This window comes from Amblyraja radiata, chromosome 30, assembly GCF_010909765.2.
Source record: "Amblyraja radiata isolate CabotCenter1 chromosome 30, sAmbRad1.1.pri, whole genome shotgun sequence".
Taxonomy (NCBI): domain Eukaryota; kingdom Metazoa; phylum Chordata; class Chondrichthyes; order Rajiformes; family Rajidae; genus Amblyraja; species Amblyraja radiata.
The window spans coordinates 554,734-575,245 of NC_045985.1; the positions used below are offsets into that span (position 1 = coordinate 554,734).

Genomic DNA, 20,512 nt, shown 5'->3' on the forward strand with positions numbered 1-20,512 from the left:
CCGATTCCACATCCTCCAAACTAATGTCCTTCCTTTCTATTGCGTTAATCTCCTCTCTAATCAGCAACGCTACCCCACCTCCTTTTCCTTTCTCTCTATCCCTCCTGAATATTGAATATCCCTGGATGTTCAGCTCCCAGTCTTGGTCACCCTGGAGCCATGTCTCCGTGATCCCAACTATATCATAGTCATTAATAGCTATCTGCACATTCAACTCATCCACCTTATTACGAATGCTCCTTGCATTGAGACACAAAGCCTTCAGGCTTGTTTTTACAACACTCTTACCCCTTATACAATTATGTTGAAAAGTGGCCCTTTTTGATTTTTGCCCTGGATTTTCCGGCCTGCCACTTTTACTTTTCACCTTGCTACCTATTGCTTCTACCCTCATTTTACACCCCTCTGTCTCTACGCTCACACATTTAAGAAACCCTTTCCCTTTAACTCCATCCTCCACTATCCCATTCGACACCCCACCCCCCTTATTCAGTTTAAAACCACCCGTGTAGCAGTGGCAAACCTGCCTGCCAGAATGATGGAGAAGGCAGACAAAATTGCTGGAGAAACTCAGCGGGTGCAGCAGCATCTATAGAGCGAAGGAAATAGGCAACATTTTGGGCCGAAACCCTTCTTCAGACTGATGCTGGGTGGCGGTGGGGGGTGGGGGGGGGGGGGTTGGGGGGTGGGAAGATGAAAGGAAGATGAAAGGAAGAGGAGGAGCCAGAGGGAAGAGGGAGAGCTGAGAAGGGGAGGAGACAGCAAGGGCTACCGGAAATTGGAGAAGTCAATGTTCAGGCCACTGGGATGCAGACTGCCCAAGCTGAATGTGGGAGTAATGAGACAGTTAAACATGTTTTCCTAGAATGTAAAAAGTACAGGGTAGAAAGAAAAGTATTGTTTGTTAGACTGACAGGACTTGGAGTTGAGGCTTTTTCTGTTTTATCTCTGTTTGGACACAGTGAGAAACATCAACTGATATCCAGGGCTGTTCTTCAATTCCTGCAAGTTACAGGACTGTATGTAAGGATTTAGTTCAAACTTTGACCTGTGGAGGGCAGTAATACGCTTAGCAGCATCTACACTGCCGGAATCCTACAAGAAGAAGAAGTAGTCTGCCCAAGCGGAACATGAGGTGTTGCTCCTCCAGTTTCTGGTGGTGCTGACTGGCAATGGAGGAGACCCAGGACAGAAAGGTCGGGTATGGAATGGGAGGGGGAGTTGAATGATGGAGAAGGTGAGGACAGATGATGGACGTATAGAACTGGACCATCATTGCCTGTGGCAGATTGTGTTTCCTCAGAAAGTACATCCTCTGTTTATTGCGAGGAATGATGATAAAGCACACACACATCAAAATCCCACGGAGGACAGAGATGTGTGGTGCGTCCGTCACCGTTCCTGTTGGAAACCAGCACCACTGCGTCGCTAATGTTTTCAATAATTTAATAATAAATAATAATAATAATAATAATAATAATAATAGTCATAAGGAATAGGAATAGAATTAGACCATTCGCCCCATCAGGTCTACTCCGCCATTCAATCGTGGCTGACAATAGACAATAGGTGCAGGAGTAGAGGCCATTCGGCCCTTCGAGCCAGCACCGCCATTCAATGTGATCATGGCTGATCATCCCCAATCAGTATTCAAAAGGGAACTGCAGATGCTGGAATATCGAAGGTACACAAAATTGCTGGGGAAACTCAGCGGGTGCAGCAGCATCTATGGAGCGAAGGAAATAGGCGACGTTTCGGGCCGAAACCCTTCTGAAGAGGAGACAAGGAAACACTTTTTCTCACAGAGAGTGGAGAGTCTGTGGAATTCTCTGCCTCAGGGAGGCCGGTTCTCTGGATGCTTTCAAGAGGGAGCTAGATAGGGCTCTTAAAGATAGCGGAGTCAGGGGATATGGGGAGAAGGCAGGAACGGGGTACTGATTGGGGATTTCTACAAGATCCCCCCTCAATCCCCCCTCAATCTTCTAAATTCTGAAGAAGGGTTTCGGCCCGAAACGTCGCCTATTTCCTTCGCTCCATAGATGCTGCTGCACCCGCTGAGTTTCCCCAGCAATTTTGTGTACCATCCCCAATCAGTACCCCGTTCCTGCCTTCTCCCCATATCCCCTGACTCCGCTATCTTTAAGAGCCCTATCTAGCTCCCTCTTGAAAGCATCCAGAGAACCGGCCTCCCTGAGGCAGAGAATTCCACAGACTCTCCACTCTCTGTGAGAAAAAGTGTTTCCTTGTCTCCGTTCTAAATGGCTTGCCCCTTATTCTTAAACTGTGTGTGGACTCCCCCAACATCGGGAACATGTTTCCTGTCCAAGCCCTTAACAATCTTATATGTTTCAATGAGATACCCTCTCATCCTTCTAAACGGATCTATCTCTCCCACCTAACCCCATTCTCCTGCCTTCTCCCCATAACCTCTGACACCCGCACTAATCAAGAATCGATCTATCTCTGCCTTAAATATATCCACTGACTTGTGGCCTCCACAGCCGTCTGTGGCAAAGAATCCCACAGATTCACCGCCCTCTGACTAAAGAAATTCCTCCTCCTCTACTTCCTAAAGGAACGTCCTTTAAATCTGAGCGTGACCTCTAGTCCTGGACTCTCCCACCAATGGAGACTGTGGGGTTGGGAATTCTCAGACTGTTTGCTTCTCTGTAGGAACTGTTCTGAGTCTCTCCCTCCGCTCCCTCCCTCCCCAGTGTGAGCCCAGCATCGTGGGCCAAGCAGCAGCAGAGGCAGAGATCGGCGTGTTGGAGCCAAGTGCTGGGAACAAAGCAAGTACAGGTGAGGATGCTCTTCTCCGACCATTCTGCAGTATAATGTGGATAAATGTGAGGTTATCCACTTTGGTGGCAAGAACAGGAAAGTAGACTATTACCTGAATGGTGGCCGATTAGGAAAAGGGGAGATGCAACGAGACCTGGGTGTCATGGTACACCAGTCATTGAAAGTAGGCATGCAGGTGCAGCAGGCAGTGAAGAAAGCCAATGGTATGTTAGCAAAAGGATTTGAGTATAGGAGCAGGGAGGTTCTACCGCAGTTGTACAGGGTATTGGTGAGACCACACCTGGAGTATTGCGTACAGTTTTGGTCTCCTAATCTGAGGAAAGACATTTTTGCCATAGAGGAAGTACAGAGAAGGTTCACCAGACTGATTCCTGGGATGGCAGGCCTTTCATATGAAGAAAGATTGGATAGATTTGGCTTGTACTGAGACACTGAGAGAATGGAGTGGCTGAGCTTTTATACTCTGGAGTTTAGAAGGATGAGAGGGCATCTCATTGAAACATATAAGATTATTAAGGGTTTGGACACGCTAGAGGCAGGAAACATGTTCCCAATGTTGGGGGAGTCCAGAACCAGGGGCCACACACAGTTTAAAAATAAGGAGTAAGCCATTTAGAACGGAGATGAGGAAGCACTTTTTCTCACAGAGAGTTGTGAGTCTGTGGAATTCTCTCCCTCAGAGGGCGGTGGAGGCCAATTCTCTAAATACTTTCAAGAGAGTTAGATAGATCTCTTAAAGATAGCGGAGTCAGGGGATATGGGGAGAAGGCAGGAACGGGATACTGATTGGGGATCTTCTTCTTGGGTGGGACGACAGATGGCACAATGGGCTAAGTGTTCGGCTGGCAACCGGAAGGTAGCTGGTTCGAATCCCGCTTGGAGTGCATACTGTCGTTGTGTCCTTGGGCAAGACACTTCACCCACCTTTGCCTGTGTGTGTCCTTGGGCAAGACACTTCACCCACCTTTGCCTGTGTGTGTCCTTGGGCAAGACACTTCACCCACCTTTGCCTGTGTGTGTGGATGTAATTATGTGAAGCACTTTGGGGTCAATGCAAGTTGACTAAAAATGTGCTATATAAATAAAGACATTATTATTATTATTATTATTATTATTGTGTATGGCGTGCACAACCTAAAGTTGTCGGACAACTTGTTCTATTTGATCTTATTTGAGTGTGTATGCCGGGTTGATTGCATTCGTTGAAACAGGTAAAGGTTGAAATCTTCCACCCCAATTGGGGATGATCATCCATGATCACAGTGAATGGCGGTGCTGGCTTGAAGGGCCGAATGGCCTACTCCTGCACCTATTGTCTATTTTCTATTGACTCGAACCTAAAATTGGGGAATTTAATGCTTCTGCTGTTGAGTTGCAGGGACTGGTGACGCCGCTGAACCGGCCTCCCGGAGACTGAGTCAGGGAGCAACCGCTACAGTGAACCCCACCAGCGATTCAATGGGAAACATCAGCTCGCAGAGCAGCAAGGAGGTTCCTCGCTGCGGGGCCGGGCCAGAGGCTGAGGCACGTCCCCCTGAGGCCGAGGGTCCGGGGGGCCGAGGGGACGAGACGGGAAGCAGGGAGACCCCGTGTAAGTCCGTCGAGGCTTGTCCAAGCTTGGAGACGCATCACGCTGACACCGGGCCTGTCGCCCGCACCGCGCCCCAGCCCCTACCCAAAGGTATCAGACCATTTCCACGTGTGTATGTGTGTGTGTATGGAGTGTGTGAGGGTGTTGGCGTGGCTATCCCTCAAGCTCGAGGCTGATGTCACATACACATAGAAGATGTGCAGTGAAATGAAAGTGGCAATGCCTGCGGATTGTACAAAAAACTGCAGAACAACAGAACAGAACCAGTATTTACATTTTAGAAAATAATAAAAAAAGACACAACACAACAGTAAATTAATCCCTGGTGAGATAAGAGTTTATAACAAAAAGATTTCATACAAGAGGATTTCAGTACAGGAGTAAAGAGGTTCTTCTGCAGTTGTATAGGGCTCTGGTAAGACCACACCTGGAGTATTGCGTACAGTTTTGGTCTCCTAATCTGAGGAAATACGTTCTTGCCATAGAGGGAGTACAGAGAAGGTTCACCAGACTGATTCCTGGGATGGCAGGACTTTCATATGAAGAAAGACTGGATAGACTCGGCTTGTACTCGCTAGAATTTAGAAGATTGAGGGGGGATCTTGTAGAAACTTACAACATTCTTAAGGGGTTGGACAGGCTAGATGCAGGAAGATTGTTCCCGATGTTGGGGAAGTCCAGAACAAGGGGTCACAGTTTAAGGAGAGAGGGGAGGAGAGAGGAGGGAAGGTGTGAAGAGGGAAGGAGGGAAGGAGAGGCATGAAGAGGAAAGAAGGGGTGGAGAGCTGGAGAGGATATTTAAGAGGGAGTTAGATGTGGCCCTTGTGGCTAAGGGGGTCAGAGGGTATGGAGAGAAGGCAGGTACGGGATACTGAGTTGGATGATCAGCCATGATCATATTGAATGGCGGTGCAGGCTCGAAGGGCCGAATGGCCTACTCCTTCGCCTATTTTCTATGTTTCTATATGGAGTGGGTGAGGGTGTTGTCGTGGCTATCCCTCAAGCTCAGCTGAGAAGGTTATTGGCTGCAACCTTCCCTCCATTGATGAACTGTACAAGGGCCAGGAAGCGAGCGGGAAAGATCATCTCTGACCCCTCTCACCCTGGCCACAAACTCTTTGAATCACTTCCCTCTGGAAGGCGACTCCGGACTGTCAGAGCTGCCACAGCCAGACATAAAAACAGTTTTTATCCACGAGTAGTTGCTCTACTCAACAGCCAAAAATCTGTAGCCTCCCTTTGCTCTGGTATTTTGTTGGTTCACATGCTTGATCAATGGTGTTTTATCATTAATGTTTTATTATTATTAATGTTTAGTGTTTTCTGAGTCATTCGTAACTGTCAGTGTGTGTCATGTTGTTACTTGTGGGCGGAGCACCAAGGCAAATTCCTTGTATGTGAATACTTGGCCAATAAACTTACTTACTTGCGTATTGTGCAAAACAACAGAACAGAATAGAACAGAACCAGTATTTACATTTTAGGAAAATAAAAAGACACAACACAACAGTATTTAGTCCCTGGTGAGATAAGAGTTTACAGCCCTGACGGCCTGTGGGAAGAAACTCCGTCTCATCCTCTCTGTTTTCACAGCGTGACAGCGGAGGCGTTTGCCTGACCGTAGCAGCTGGAACAGTCCGTTGTTGGGGGGGGGGGTTGGGGTCGCCAATAATGTTGCTGCCTCTGAATCTGCACCTCCTGGTGGGGGGCACCTCCTGCAGTGGGGGGGGTGAGTGTAGTTCCCATGGTGCGTTCGGCCGAACGCACTACTCTCTGCAGAGCCTTCCTGTCCTGGGCAGAGCTGTTCCCAGATTGTGATGTTGCCGGACAAGAAGCTTTCCACAGCCCCAGAGTAGAAGCACTGAAGGATCCTCAGAGAGACTCTGAATTTCCTCAGCTGCCTGAGGTGGTAAAGGCGCTGTCTTGCTTTACTCACCAGTGAGAAAGGTCTACGTTCTGAAGAAGGGTCTCGACCCGAAACGTTGCCTATTTCCTTCGCTCCATCGATGCTGCCTCACCCGCTGAGCATTTTTGACCACCAAAGATCTACGTTCTGTTGTTTTTATGGACGCTCCCGTGGCTTAGCAACAGTCAAGAGTGTTTTATTGTCATATGTCCCGGATGGGACAACAAAATTGTTACTTGCTGCAGCACAACTGAATATGTGAATATGTAAACAAAGTATATAATGGGGGAAGAGAGGGGAAAAAAAGCTCAAAAAATAACAAACGTCGTGCGATTACTGCTACAGGTGCACAACCTTTTATCCGAAATTCCGGAAACCAAAAAGCTCCGAAAACCGGACATTTTTTCCAGGATGTCGTCTGCACACCAAAGCTCGCGTTTGGCGCCAAACCTGACCCGAAACGACCCACAGTCAACCCAGGTCTGTACTACTGTAGCGGCTGCCTCCTCCCCGGAGACCGGGGAGACACTTAAACATCTGTAAATCATTGCTTAAATGTTAAGTCAGTTAGTTTGGAGGGCTTTTATGTGAAGGGGGGGAGGGGGGGGGGGTGAAGGGGGAAACTTTAATTCTTAGTCCCGTACCTGGTCGTAGAGGCGGGGAGCGGGCAATGCCTTACCGGGTCGCCGTGCAGTAAGCTCCGGAGCGCTGTGGCCGCAGACTCCCAACATCGCGGGGCTGGGGCTGCGGGCGTCCGGCCGCGGGCGGCGCCGGTTGGAGCTCCGACCCCGGCAACTCTACCCCTGGCTGCGCGGCGCTCCAAATCCAGCGCCGCCCGCCGTAAGGCATTGCCCGCTCCCCGCCTCTACGACCAGGTACGGGACTAAGAATTAAAGTTTCCCCCTTCACCCTCTCCCCACCACATAAAATCCCTCCAAGCTAACTGACTAACATTTAAGCAATGATTTACAATGATTCCCCGGTCTCCGGGGAGGAGGCAGCCGCGCCAGACTTTTCAAGCCGCCTGCGCTACCTACCTAATCTACGCTAAAAATCTTCCATTCCGAAATCCGAGAAGTGTCTGGTCCCATGGCTTTCGAATAAAAGGTTATGTACCTGTATAGTTTTGTAGCTCAGATCTCAGAGCTTATTCGTTGTGTTTAATAGCCTGATGGCTGTGGGGAAGAAGCTGTTCCTGAACCTGGACGTTACAGTTTTCAGGCTCCTGTACCTTCTTCCTGATGGCAGTGGTGAGATAAGTGTGTGGCCAGGATGGTGTGGGTCCTTGATGATGCTGCCAGCCTTTTTGAGGCAGCGACCACGATAGATCCCCTCGATGGTGGGGAGGTCAGAGCCGGTGATGGACTGGGCAGTGGTCACAACTTTCTGCAGCCTTTTCCGCTCCAGGGCGCTCAAGTTGCCGAACCAAGCCACGATGCAACCGGTCAGCATGCTCTCTACTGTGCACCTGTAGAAGTTTAGGAGAATCTTCTTCGACATGCCGAATCTCCGTAACCTACTCAGGAAGTAGAGTGGCTGATATGCCTTCTTTATGATTGCATCAGTGTGCTGGATCCAGGAAGGATCATCGGAAACATGCACGCCCTGGAATTTGAAGTCTTTGACCGATGTGAACTGGATTGTGGGTCCAATCCTGGCTTTGAAAGTTCTTCGGAACAAGGGGTCTCCAGAACAAGGGGTCACAGTTTAAGTCCAGAACAAGGGGTCACAGTTTAAGTCCAGAACAAGGGGTCACAGTTTAAGGATAAGGGGGAAATCTTTTAGGACCGAGATGAGGAAAACATTTTTCACACAGAGAGTGGTGAATCTGTGGAATTCTCTGCCAGAAGGTAGTTGAGGCCACAGTTCATTGTTTATATTTAAGAGGGAGTTAGATGTGGCCCTTGTGGCTAAAGGGATCCGGGGGTATGGAGAGAAGGCAGGTACAGGATACTGAGTTGGATGATCAGCCATGATCATATTGAATGGCGAATGGTGCAGGCTCGAAGGGCCGAATGGCCTACTCCTGCACCTATTTTCTATGTTTCGGCATTCAGGACAGGTAATTCCAGATGGTAGATCGGGTTTTGCTTGTTGCTGCCTCTGTTTCCGTTTTCTTCTCTTTTCTTCTAATTCTGCGCCTCTCTTGGCTTCGACGGTCGCTGTTCCTCCTTGGATGATGGTTTGCTACAGTTTCCTGTCCTTGGCATTGGTTGCCCAATTGTCGACGTCGATCTCACATTTCTTCATGCTGGCTTTTCAGGCGTCTTTGAATCTCTTCTGTTCTATGGAGCGAAGGTGGCAAAAACAGATAAGCAGACTATTATCTAAATGGTGGCCGACTAGGAAAAGGGGAGATGCAGCGAGACCTGGGTGTCATGGTACACCAGTCATTGAAAGTGGGCATGCAGGTGCAGCAGGCAGTGAAGAAAGCCAATGGTATGTTAGCATTCATAGCAAAAGGATTTGAGTATAGGAGCAGGGAGGTTCTACTGCAGTTGTACAGGGTCTTGGTGAGACCACACCTGGAGTATTGCGTACAGTTCTGGTCTCCAAATCTGAGGAAGGACATTATTGCCATAGAGGGAGTGCAGAGAAGGTTCACCAGACTGATTCCTGGGATGTCAGGACTGTCTTATGAAGAAAGACTGGATAGACTTGGTTTATACTCTCTAGAATTTAGGAGATTGAGAGGGGATCTTATAGAAACTTCTAAAATTCTAAAGGGGTTGGACAGGCTAGATGCAGGAAGATTGCTCCCGATGTTGGGGAAGTCCAGGACAAGGGGTCACAGCTTAAGGATAAGGGGGAAATCCTTTAAAACCGAGATGAGAAGAACTTTTTTCACACAGAGAGTGGTGAATCTCTGGAACTCCCTGCCACAGAGGGTAGTCGAGGCCAGTTCATTGGCTATATTTAAGAGGGAGTTAGATGTGGCCCTTGTGGCTAAGGGGATCAGAAGGTATGGAGAGAAGGCAGGTACGGGATACTGAGTTGGATGATCAGCTATGATCATATTGAATGGCGGTGCAGGCTCGAAGGGCCGAATGGCCTACTCCTGCACCTAATTTCTATGTTTCTATGTTTCTAACTGCAGATGCTGGAAAATCGAAGGTAGACAAAAGTGCTGGAGAAACTCAGCGGGTGAGGCAGCATCTATGGAGCGAAGGAAATAGGCGCCGTTTCGGGCCGAAACCCTTCTTCACACTGATGCAGGGTGGGGGCGGGAAGAAGAAAGGAAGAGGAGGAGCCAGGGGGCTGAGGGAGAGCTGGGAAGGGGAGGAGACAGCAAGGGCTACCAGAAATTGGAGGTCAATGTTTATGACGCTAGGGTGCAGACTGCCCAAGCGCTATATGAGGTGCTGCTCTTCCAATTTCCGGTGTTGCTCACTCTGACCATGGAGGAGGCCCAGGACAGAAAGGTCGGATTGGGAATGGGAGGGGGAGTTGAAGCGCTGAGCCACCGGGAGATCAGGTTGGTTAGTGCGGACTGAGCAGAGGTGTTGGGCGAAGCGATCGCCAAGCCTGCGCTTGGTCTCACCGATGTAGATCAGCTGACATCTAGAGCAGCGGATTCAGTAGATGAGGTTGGAGGAGGTGCAGGTGAACCTCTGCCTCACCTGGAACCTCTGCTTGGGTCCTGTCGCCGGGCTGACACCTGTATGGTCGTGAGTCGTCTCCTCAGTCGCCCAAACAGTCGTAGCGTCTCTTTCTGGTCGCCGCTGGATTTTCAACGTGTTGACAGATTTTCAGAGACAGTCGGCGACAGTGGGTTTGATGCCAGTGAGCGTAGCTTGACTTCTCCTGACGTAGGTGCTGCCTGGATGATGTAGGTTGTCGCTAGGTCTGCTTGCGTATGGCGTGCACAGCCGAAGGTTGTAGGACAACTTGTTCTATTTGGTCTTATTTGATTGTGCACGCCAGGTTGATTGCATTTGTCGAAACAGGGTGGACCACGTGAAGGTTGCAATCTCCCACCCCAGGTTAACGTAGGTTGTCGACGTTTTTTGTTGTTGTTAAAGTTAAGGGCCTGTCCCACTTAGGAGACCTAAACAGCAACCTCTGGTGACCTTGCCCGCCATCAAAAACAAATCAAGGTGGAGGTGACCTGCAACATCCTACCACCTCCCACTCATATGTTGAAACCCTTCCTCGACTATGAAGAAAACCGGCTTCCACTAGACCTGCGGCTAACAAATGATCGATTTTTAAAACGGCAACCTATTTTTAGTCGAGGCCGGTTTTAATTGAATTGAATTGAATTGAATTGATTTTATTAGGGACAGTGCATATTAATAAACATTTACATGTAATATGCAAGATTGTAGCCAGTAGCTAATTTCCATCTTTAGTCCCACACAAGGTAAACACATCCCAAACAAGGTAAAAACAAAAGACAAAAACAAAAACAAAACAAACAATATGGTTTAGCCTGCAGTCATAACATAGAATAAATAACAAACACTCAACACAGTTTAAAGTCCCAAAGTCATTGTCTCTTCCCACCTTGCTTTCCCTCTGCGCTGAGGCAACCCAAGCCTCCGATGTTATGACCCCGCCGGGTGATGGTAGGCAAGTCCCGCAGGCTGAATCCGAGCTCCGCAAACGGGCCGGTTCAAACTCCGCGGCCAGGGGCGGTCGAAGCTGCCGAAGCTGCCGTCCTCCAGTCCAGCGGACGCAGCTGTAGTTGCGGGAGCTCCAGAAACAGAACTCGAGCTCCCGCTGATGTCGTCCACTGGCCCACTGGCCCGCGGCCGAGCCTCCGAGGCTCCAAAGTCGGGTCGGAAGTTGTGCCGCACCGCAACCACAGCCCCGAAGTCGGCCAGGCTCGCGTTGGTAAGTCCTGGCTCTGCTCCACAGCCTCCACAGCCTCGAGGTCGGTCGCAGTTGGAGGCCGCCAGCTCCGCGATAGGCCTCAGCGCAGACGGACACGGAGACGGGGATACGGCAGGAATAGTCGCATCCCCCCGAAGGAAGAGCCAAAAAACACACCACACACACACAGCCAAACAAACCGAAACAAACCGCAAAAACAGGACAAAAGAAAACCAAAAACAGAAAAGACAAACGGACTACAGGCGAGCTGCAGCTGCAAGGCAGCGCAGCCACTCCCAAATGCTAATCATGATGAACAAATAGCAGCAACCTAGATGAAGCCTCGACCACACGGAAACCATTTTCGACCATTAGGGAGAATGCCCAAAACCTCATGGAAACCTTGGGTGGCGGGCAAGGTCACCAGAGGTTGTTGTTTGGGTCTCCTAAGTGGGACAGGCCCTTTATGAGTTTATTTCAAATTCGATTTGTCCACAGTTTATTTATCTTATGTGGGACAGGCCCATAAGGCAGCGGACTTTACCGCTGCACCACCTTGACTGCCCTCGGCAAGGGAGAAATGTTGTGTGGTAATGGGATGGTGGAATAGGTCGATGGGTAGTCAGCGTGCTGCTATGACCACATCTGGAGTATTGTGTACAGTTTTGGTCTAATTTGAGGAAGGACATCCTTGTGATTGAGGCAGTGCAGCGTAGGTTCACGAGAATGATCCCTGGGATGGCGGGACTGTCATATGAGGAAAGATTGAAAAGACTAGGCTTGTATTCACTGGAGTTTAGAAGGATGAGGGGGATCTTATAGAAGCATATAAACATTATAAAAGGACTGGACAAGCTAGATGCAGGAAAAATGTTCCCAATGTTGGGCGAGTCCAGAACCAGGGGCCACACAGTCTTAGAATAAAGGGGAGGTCATTTAAGACTGAGGTGAGAAAAAACTTTTTCACCCAGAGAGTTGTGAATTTGTGGCATTCCCTGCCACAGAGGGCAGTGGAGGCCAAATCACTGGATGGATTTAAGAGAGAGTTAGATAGAGCTCTAGGGGCTAGTGGAGTCAAGGGATATGGGGACAAGGCAGGCACGGGTTATTGATAGGGGACGATCAGCCATGATCACAATGAATGGCGGTGCTGGCTCAAAGGGCCGAATGGCCTCCTCCTGCACCTATTTTCTCTGTTTCTATGTTTCTCTGACCCTCTGCTCTCTCTCTCGCCCCGCCCAGGACACGCGGCCAAAACCTTCCCTGCCTCCCCCACCAAGGCACCGGGGGCCAACCGTGCCAAGATGACTCTCACCGGAGTCAGCAAATCTACCAACACCATCCAGAGCCTGGCCATGAAGCTGCTGAGTGTGCCGAACTGCCGGGGGGGCAAGGAGCCCCCTCCAGCGACCCCCGCCACGCCCGCTGCCCCAGCCCAGGACAACAAGCCCAAGGTCCACAAGGCCCGCAAGTCCATCTCCAGACCTGCCCAGGTACAGCACAGGTCCAGGTCCTTCGGCCCACAATGTCCATAGACAATAGGTGTAGGAGTAGGCCATTCTGCCGTAAAAACCTGTAGTCCCTAAAGAAAGGTCTCAATAGACAATAGGTGCAGGAGTAGGCCATTCGGCCCTTCGAGCCAGCACCGCCATTGACTGTGATCACTCTCTAGGTGAAAAAGTGTTTCCTCATCTCCGTTTTAATTGGCCTACCCCTTATCGCCGAATGCTCCTGCACCTATTGCCTATTGATTTAGGATGATCAGCCATGATCACATTGAATGGCTGGAAGGGCCAAATGGCCTACTCCTGCACCTATTATCTATTATTGTGTATTGTCTGGATGTTTTCAAGAGAGAGCTAGATAGGGCTCTTCAAAATAGCGGAGTCAGGGGATATGGGGAGAAGGCAGGAACAGGGTACTGATTGTGGATGATCAGCCATGATCCCATTGAATGGCGGTGCTGGCTCGAAGGGCCGAATGGCCTATTTTTCTATTTTTGACCGCTCTTGCAGTCTCCAGGACTAGCCCTTGTCGGGTGGGGGGGGTGGGGGGGGAGAAGGGAGGAGGTGTCGGTGGGGGGGGGGTTGTTATAAGGCCACGGGTCCAGGAGTGTCCTGCAGCCCAGATGACCGCTGTCCGTTTGTGCGCAGAGGCCTCTGGCCGAGATGAGGGGCCACCTCCCGGAGTGGGGGGGCCAGACGGCGGCTGCCGGGGGGCCATCGGAGGTGGAGTACGTGGCCACGCATCCAGAGGAGAATCTCGAGGGCCACAGGGCCAGGAAGTCCATCATGAAAGGCAGTTTCAGTCAGGTATGGATGCAGAACCTGCGCGGGGCGGGGCGGGGGGGTGGATCGGAGACTGGGCTCAACCTCGCTCACCCCAGAGTGAGTTTCCATGTCTTATAAAACTTATAACAATTACAGCACGGAAACAGGCCATCTCGGTCCTTCTAGTCCGTGCCGAACACTTACTCTCACCTAGTCCCATCTACCAGCACACAGACCATAACCCTCCATTCCTTTCCCGTCCATATACCTATCCAATTTATTTTTAAATGATAAAATCGAACCTGCCTCCACCACTTCCACTGGAAGCTCATTCCACACAGCTGCCACTCTCCGAATAAAGAAGTTCCCCCTCATGTTACCCCTAAACTTCTGTCCCTTAATTCTCAAATCATGTCCTCTTGTTTGAATCTTCCCTACTCTCAATGGGAAAAGCTTATCCACGTCAACTCTGTCTATCCCTCTCATCATTTTAAAGACTTTTATCAAGTCCCCCCTTAAACTTCTGCGCTCCAAAGAATAAAGACCTAACTTCAATCTTTCTTTGCTACTTAGGTGCTGAAACCCAGGCAACATTCTATGTCTTAAAGTCTAACACTCCTGCACAGTGGTAGAGCCACTGGTTAGTGACCCTGGTTCTATCCCCACTACGGGTGCTGTCTGTGTGGAGTTTGCACGTTTGCACCTACGCGCGCACATTCACTCACTCACGCACATCACACACTCACACACACTCACACACACACTCACGCACACATAACACACTCACACACATACACACACACAGACACATACACACGCGCACACACACACACACAGACGGATACACACACACACACAGACGGATACACACACACACACAGACGCACGCACACACGCGCACACACAGACGCACACACACTCTGTGTACCCTATGTGTGTGTGTGAGCCTTTGCCCGCTGTTTTCCCACACAGAGCTTGGCGGAGAAGTTGTCCAGCCTGCCCATCGAGCGTCTGAGCCAGCTGGCGGGGGGAGGCGGGGAGGTGGAGCACGTGGCCCAACCCCACGACGAGGGCCCAGAGATCCACAGAGCCAGGAAATCCATCATGAAAGGCGGTTTCAGCCAGGTACATGGCAGGGTGGGGGGGGGGGGGGGCCGATCACGGGGAGGGGGGACCGTCACACGGGGAGGCAGAGACCCAGAGAGTGCCACGCACCACTCATCGTTACTCCCCAGTCACTCTCCCCTCACCCCACCCTTCTTCAATAAACAATAGGTGCAGGAGTAGGCCATTCGGCCCTTCGAGCCAGCACCGCCATTCAATGTGATCATGGCTGATCATCCACAATCAGTACCACGTTTCTGCCTTCTCCCCATATCCCCTGGCTCCACTATCTTTAAGAGCCCTATCTAGCTCTCTCTTGAAAGTATCCAGAGAACCGGCCTCCACCGCCCTCTGTGGCAGAGAATTCCACAGACTCACCACTCTCTGTGAGAAAAAGTGTTTTTCTCATCTCTGTTTTAAATGGCCTCCCCTTTATTCTTAAACTGTGTGTGGCCCCTGGTTCTGGACTCCCCCAACATCGGGAACATCCTGCATCTAGCGTGTCCAAACCCTTAATAATCTTATATGTTTCAATGAGATGCCCTCTCATCCTTCTAAACTCCACAGTGTACAAGCCCAGCTGCTCCATTCTCTCAGCATATGACAGTCCCGCCATCCCGGGGATTAACCTGGTGAACCTACGCTGCACTCCCTCAATAGCAAGAATGTCCTTCCTCAGATTAGGGGAGTCTCATCCCCTCCCTATCTTCACACCCCCTCCCCCTCCTTTGTCCCTCTCGAGAACCCTTTCTCTCCCTCACCTCCTACTCTCTCCCTCTCCCTCCTCTCTCCCCCTCTCTTTCTCTGTCTGTCTCTCTCTCTCCCCCTCTCTCTCTCTTTCTCTCCCTCTCTTTCTCTCCCTGTCCCTCTCTCTCCCTCCCTCTTTCTCTCTTTCTCTTTCTCTCTCCCTGTCCCTCCCCTCCCTCTCTCCCCCTTTCTCTGTCTCTCTCTCTCTTTCTCCCTCTCTCTCTCTTTCTCCCTCTCTCTCCCCCTCTCTACTCTCTCACCCCCTCCCCCCTCTCTCTCCCTCTCTCCCTCTTTCTCTACTCTTTCTCTCTCCCTGTCCCTCCCCTCCCTCTCTCCCCCTTTCTCTGCCTCTCTCTCACTTTCTCCCTCTCTCTCTCTTTCTCCCTCTCTCTCTCTCTCCCCCTCTTTCTCTCCTTCTCTTTCTCTCTCCCTGTCCCTCCCTCTCTCCCCCTTTCTCTGTCTCTCTCTCTCTTTCTCCCTCTCTCTCTTTCTCCCCCTCTCTACTCTCTCACCCTCTCTCCCTCTCTCTCTCTCTCTATGTCGATGATCTGCCACAACCCCCCACCCCCTGACTCTTTCTCCTGACTGACCCCGCAGGCGTTGGCGATGAAGCTGTCCAACCAAGCACACACCGCAGCTTCCCATGAGAATCCAGAGTATCCGGAGGTCCACCGGGCCAGGAAGTCGCACCTGGGAGGAAGCTTCAGCCAGGTACTGGAGATTCGGGATCGCCGCGGACTCGTTATGGGCGGAGCAGCGGGTAGAACTGCTGCCTCACAGCACTGGAGACCCGGGTTCCATCCCGACCACGGGCGCTGTCCGTACGGAGTTTGCACGTTCTCCCCGTGACCTGCGTGGGCTTTCTCCGAGATCTTCGGTTTCCTCCCATACTCCAAAGACGTAGAAAATAGGTGCAGGAGTAGGCCATTCGGCCCTTCGAGCCAGCACCGCCATTCAATGTGATCATGGCTGATCATCCCCAATCAGTACCCCGTTCCTGCCTCCTCCCCATATCCCTAAACTCCACTATCTTTAAGAGCCCTATCTAGAGAACGTGCAAACTCAGTACATACAGCACCCATAGTCAGGATGAGAGGGAAACCTATTGAAACATATAAGATTATTAAGGGGTTGGACACGCTAGAGGCAGGAAACATGTTCCTGATGTTGGGGGAGTCCAGAACCAGGGGCCACACAGTTTAAGAATAAGGGGTAAGCCATTTAGAACGGAGATGAGGAAACACTTTTTCACACAGAGAGTTGTGAGTCTGTGGAATTCTCTGCCTCAGAAGGCGGTGGAGGCCAGTTCTCTGGATACTTTCAAGAGAGAGCTAGATAGGGCTCTTAAAGATAGTGGAGTCAGGGGATATGGGGAGAAGGCAGGAACGGGGGACTGATTGTGGATGATCAGCCATGAGAGATTAGTTAAAACAAATGTAGGTCCCTTGCAGTCAGAAACAGGTGAGTTGATCATGGGGAACAAGGATATGGCGGACCAATTGAATAACTACTTTGGTTCCGTCTTCACTAAGGAAGACATAAATAATCTGCCGGAAATAGCAGGGGACCGCGGGTCAAAGGAGTTGGAGGAATTGAGTGAAATCCAGGTTAGCCGGGAAGTGGTGTTGGGTAAATTGAATGGATTAAAGGCCGATAAATCCCCAGGGCCAGATAGGCTGCATCCCAGAGTACTTAAGGAAGTAGCTCCAGAAATAGTGGATGCATTAGTAATAATCTTTCAAAACTCTTTAGATTCTGGAGTAGTTCCTGAGGGTTGGCAGGTAGCAAACGTAACCCCACTTTTTAAGAAGGGAGGGAGAGAGAAAACGGGGAATTACAGATCAGTTAGTCTAACATCGGTAGTGGGGAAACGGCTAGAGTCAGTTATTAAAGATGGGATAGCAGCACATTTGGAAAGTGGTGAAATCATTGGACAAAGTCAGCATGGATTTACAAAAGGTAAATCATGTCTGACGAATCTTATAGAATTTTTCGAGGATGTAACTAGTAGCGTGGATAGGGGAGAACCAGTGGATGTGGTGTATCTGGACTTCCAGAAGGCTTTCGACAAGGTCCCACATAAGAGATTAGTATACAAACTTAAAGCACATGACATTGGGGGTTCAGTATTGATGTGGATAGAGAACTGTCTGGCAAACAGGAAGCAAAGAGTAGGAGTAAACGGGTCCTTTTCACAATGGCAGGCAGTGACTAGTGGGGTACCGCAAGGCTCAGTGCTGGGACCCCAGCTATTTACAATATATATTAATGATCTGGATGAGGGAATTGAAGGCAATATCTCCAAGTTTGCGGATGACACTAAGCTGGGGGGCAGTGTTAGCTGTGAGGAGGATGCTAGGAGACTGCAAGGTGACTTGGATAGGCTGGGTGAGTGGGCAAATGTTTGGCAGATGCAGTATAATGTGGATAAATGTGAGGTTATCCATTTTGGTGGCAAAAACAGGAAAGCAGACTATTATCTAAATGGTGGCCGACTAGGAAAAGGGGAGATGCAGCGAGACCTGGGTGTCATGGTACACCAGTCATGGAAAGTAGGCATGCAGGTGCAGCAGGCAGTGAAGAAAGCGAATGGTATGTTAGCTTTCATAGCAAAAGGATTTGAGTATAGGAGCAGGGAGGTTCTACTGCAGTTGTACAGGGTCTTGGTGAGACCACACCTGGAGTATTGCGTACAGTTTTGGTCTCCAAATCTGAGGAGGGACATTATTATCATAGAGGGAGTGCAGAGAAGGTTCACCAGACTGATTCCTGGGATGTCAGGACTGTCTTATGAAGAAAGACTGGATAGACTTGGTTTATACTCTCTAGAATTTAGGAGATTGAGAGGGGATCTTATAGAAACTTATAAAATTCTTAAGGGGTTGGACAGGCTAGATGCAGGAAGATTGCTCCCGATGTTGGGGAAGTCCAGGACAAGGGGTCACAGTTTAAGGATAAGGGGGAAATCCTTTAAAACCGAGATGAGAAGAACTTTTTTCACACACAGAGTGGTGAATCTCTGGAACTCTGCCACAGAGGGTAGCCGAGGCCAGTTCATTGGCTATATTTAAGAGGGAGTTAGATGTGGCCCTTGTGGCTAAAGGGATGAGAGGGTATGGAGAGAAGGCAGGTACGGGATACTGAGTTGGATGATCAGCCATGATCATATTGAATGGCGGTGCAGGCTCGAAGGGCCGAATGGCCTACTCCTGCACCTAATTTCTATGTCTATGTTTCTATGATCACATTGAATGGCGGTGCTGACTGGAAGGGCCGAATAGCCGACTCCTGCACCTACTGTCTATTGTTTAAATGAAATTCCTCGTATGTTGCAAAACATACCGGGCTAATAAAGTATGGTCATGATTATGATTCGGTGTTCTGCAACGTTCCAGAGCTTGGCCCGGAGCCTGGCGAGCGAGACCGTCAACCAGGGTGTCTGCGGCGTTTCCACGGCAACGTCGGAAAGGCCAACCGTCCCCCGGGGACTGGCGGAGAAACCGAAACTTCACCGGGCGCGGAAGTCCATGTTCAAGTCCAGCCCGGCCCAGGTCAGTGGCAAGGAAAAGGGGGAAGTACAACGGGATCTGGGGGTCCTTGTTCATCAGTCTATGAAAGTAAGCATGCAGGTACAGCAGGCAGTGAAGAAAGCAAATGGCATGTTGGCCTTTATAACAAGAGGAGTTGAGTACAGGAGCAAAGAGGTCCTTCTGCAGTTGTACAGGGCCCTAGTGAGATCACACCTGGAGTATTGTGTACAGTTTTGTCTCCAAATTTGAGGAAGGACATTCTTGCTATTGAGGGAGTGCAGCGTAGGTTCACCAGGTTAATTCCCGGGATGGCGGGACTGTCATATGTTGAGAGAATGGAGCGGCTGGGCTTGTACACTCTGGAGTTTAGAACGATGAGAGGGGATCTCATTGAAACATGTGAGATTGTTAAGGGTTTGGACACACTAGAGGCAGGAGACATGTTCCCGATGTTGGGGGAGTCCAGAACCAGGGGTCACAGTTTAAGAATAAGAGGTAGACCATTTTGAACAGAGATGAAGAAAAACGTTTTCACCCAGAGAGTTGTGAGTCAGTGGAATTCTCTGCCTCAGAGGGCGGTGGAGACCAATTCTCTGGATGCTCCCAATAGAGTGTTTGATAAGGCTTTTAAAGATAGCGGAGTTAGGGGATATGGGGAGAAGGCAGGAACGGGGTACTGATTGGGGATGATCAGCCATGATCACATTGAATGGTAGTGCTGGCTCGAAGGGCCGAATGGCCTACTCCTGCACCTATTGTCTATTATCAATTGTCTATTGGAACATGTGGCAGAGCCTGACCTGCTGCATTTGTATAAGACGTTGGTGAGACCGCATTTAGAATATTGTGTTCAGTTCTGGGCACCGTGTTATAGGAAAGATATTGTCAAGCTTGAAAAAGCTCAGACAAGATTTACGAGGATGTTGCCAGGACTAGAGGGTGTGAGCTATAGGGAGAAGTTCAGTAGGCTGGGTCTCTATTCCATGGAGCGCAGGAGGAAGAGGGGAGATCTTATAGAGGTGTATAAAATCATGAGAGGAATAGATCGGGTAGATACACAGAGTCTCTTGCCCAGAGTAGGGGAATCGAGGACCAGAGGACATGGGTTCAAGGTGAAGGGGAAAAAATTTAATAGAAATCTGAGGGGCAACTTTTTCACACAGAGGGTGGTGGGTGTATGGAACAAGCTGTCGGAGGAGGTAGTTGAGGCTGGGACTATCCCAACGTTTAAGAAAAAGTTAGACAGGTACATGGATAGGACGGGTTTGGAGGGATATGGACCAAACGCAGGGAAGTGGTACAGAGATAGAATGTAGTCGGAGACAGTAAGACTGGTGGGAGAACTGGGAAGGGGAAGGGGATGGAGAGAGAGGGAAAACAAGGGCTATCTTAAGTTAGAGAAGTCAATGTTCCTACCGCTGGGGTGTAAACTACCCAAGCGAAATATGAGTTGCTGTTCGTCCAATTTCTGCTGGGCGTCATTCTGACAATGGAGGAGGCCCAGGACAGAAAGGTCAGATTGGGAATGTGAGGGGGAGTTGAAGTGCTGGGTCACCGGGACATCAGGTAGGTTAAGATAGGATTTTGTACGGAATAAAGGGAATAATGTTTAGTGCAAGGTCAACATAGTCCGAGGTTCTCCCATGAGGTTGGTGGTGCGGAGTGGTTGAGAATGTGGGATAACATTGAACAAGTGGGTATGGGGCTGTCGATTGTGGACTGAACACTGCACAAAGAAGGAGCTGAT

General features: G+C 50.0%; 1 protein-coding gene across 1 annotated transcript in view; it reads left to right on the forward strand.

The window, feature by feature from the left end:
- The window catches only part of LOC116989892 (histone-lysine N-methyltransferase EHMT2-like), a 38,175-nt gene that overhangs the window by 6,212 nt on the left and 11,451 nt on the right, over positions 1-20,512 (forward strand). The window contains exons 2-8 of the mRNA XM_033047447.1: positions 2,715-2,799; positions 4,181-4,483; positions 12,357-12,607; positions 13,268-13,426; positions 14,357-14,509; positions 15,833-15,946; positions 18,631-18,786. Of these exons, the coding sequence (XP_032903338.1) occupies positions 2,715-2,799; positions 4,181-4,483; positions 12,357-12,607; positions 13,268-13,426; positions 14,357-14,509; positions 15,833-15,946; positions 18,631-18,786 (1,221 nt within the window). The remainder of the gene's footprint in view (positions 1-2,714; positions 2,800-4,180; positions 4,484-12,356; positions 12,608-13,267; positions 13,427-14,356; positions 14,510-15,832; positions 15,947-18,630; positions 18,787-20,512) is intronic.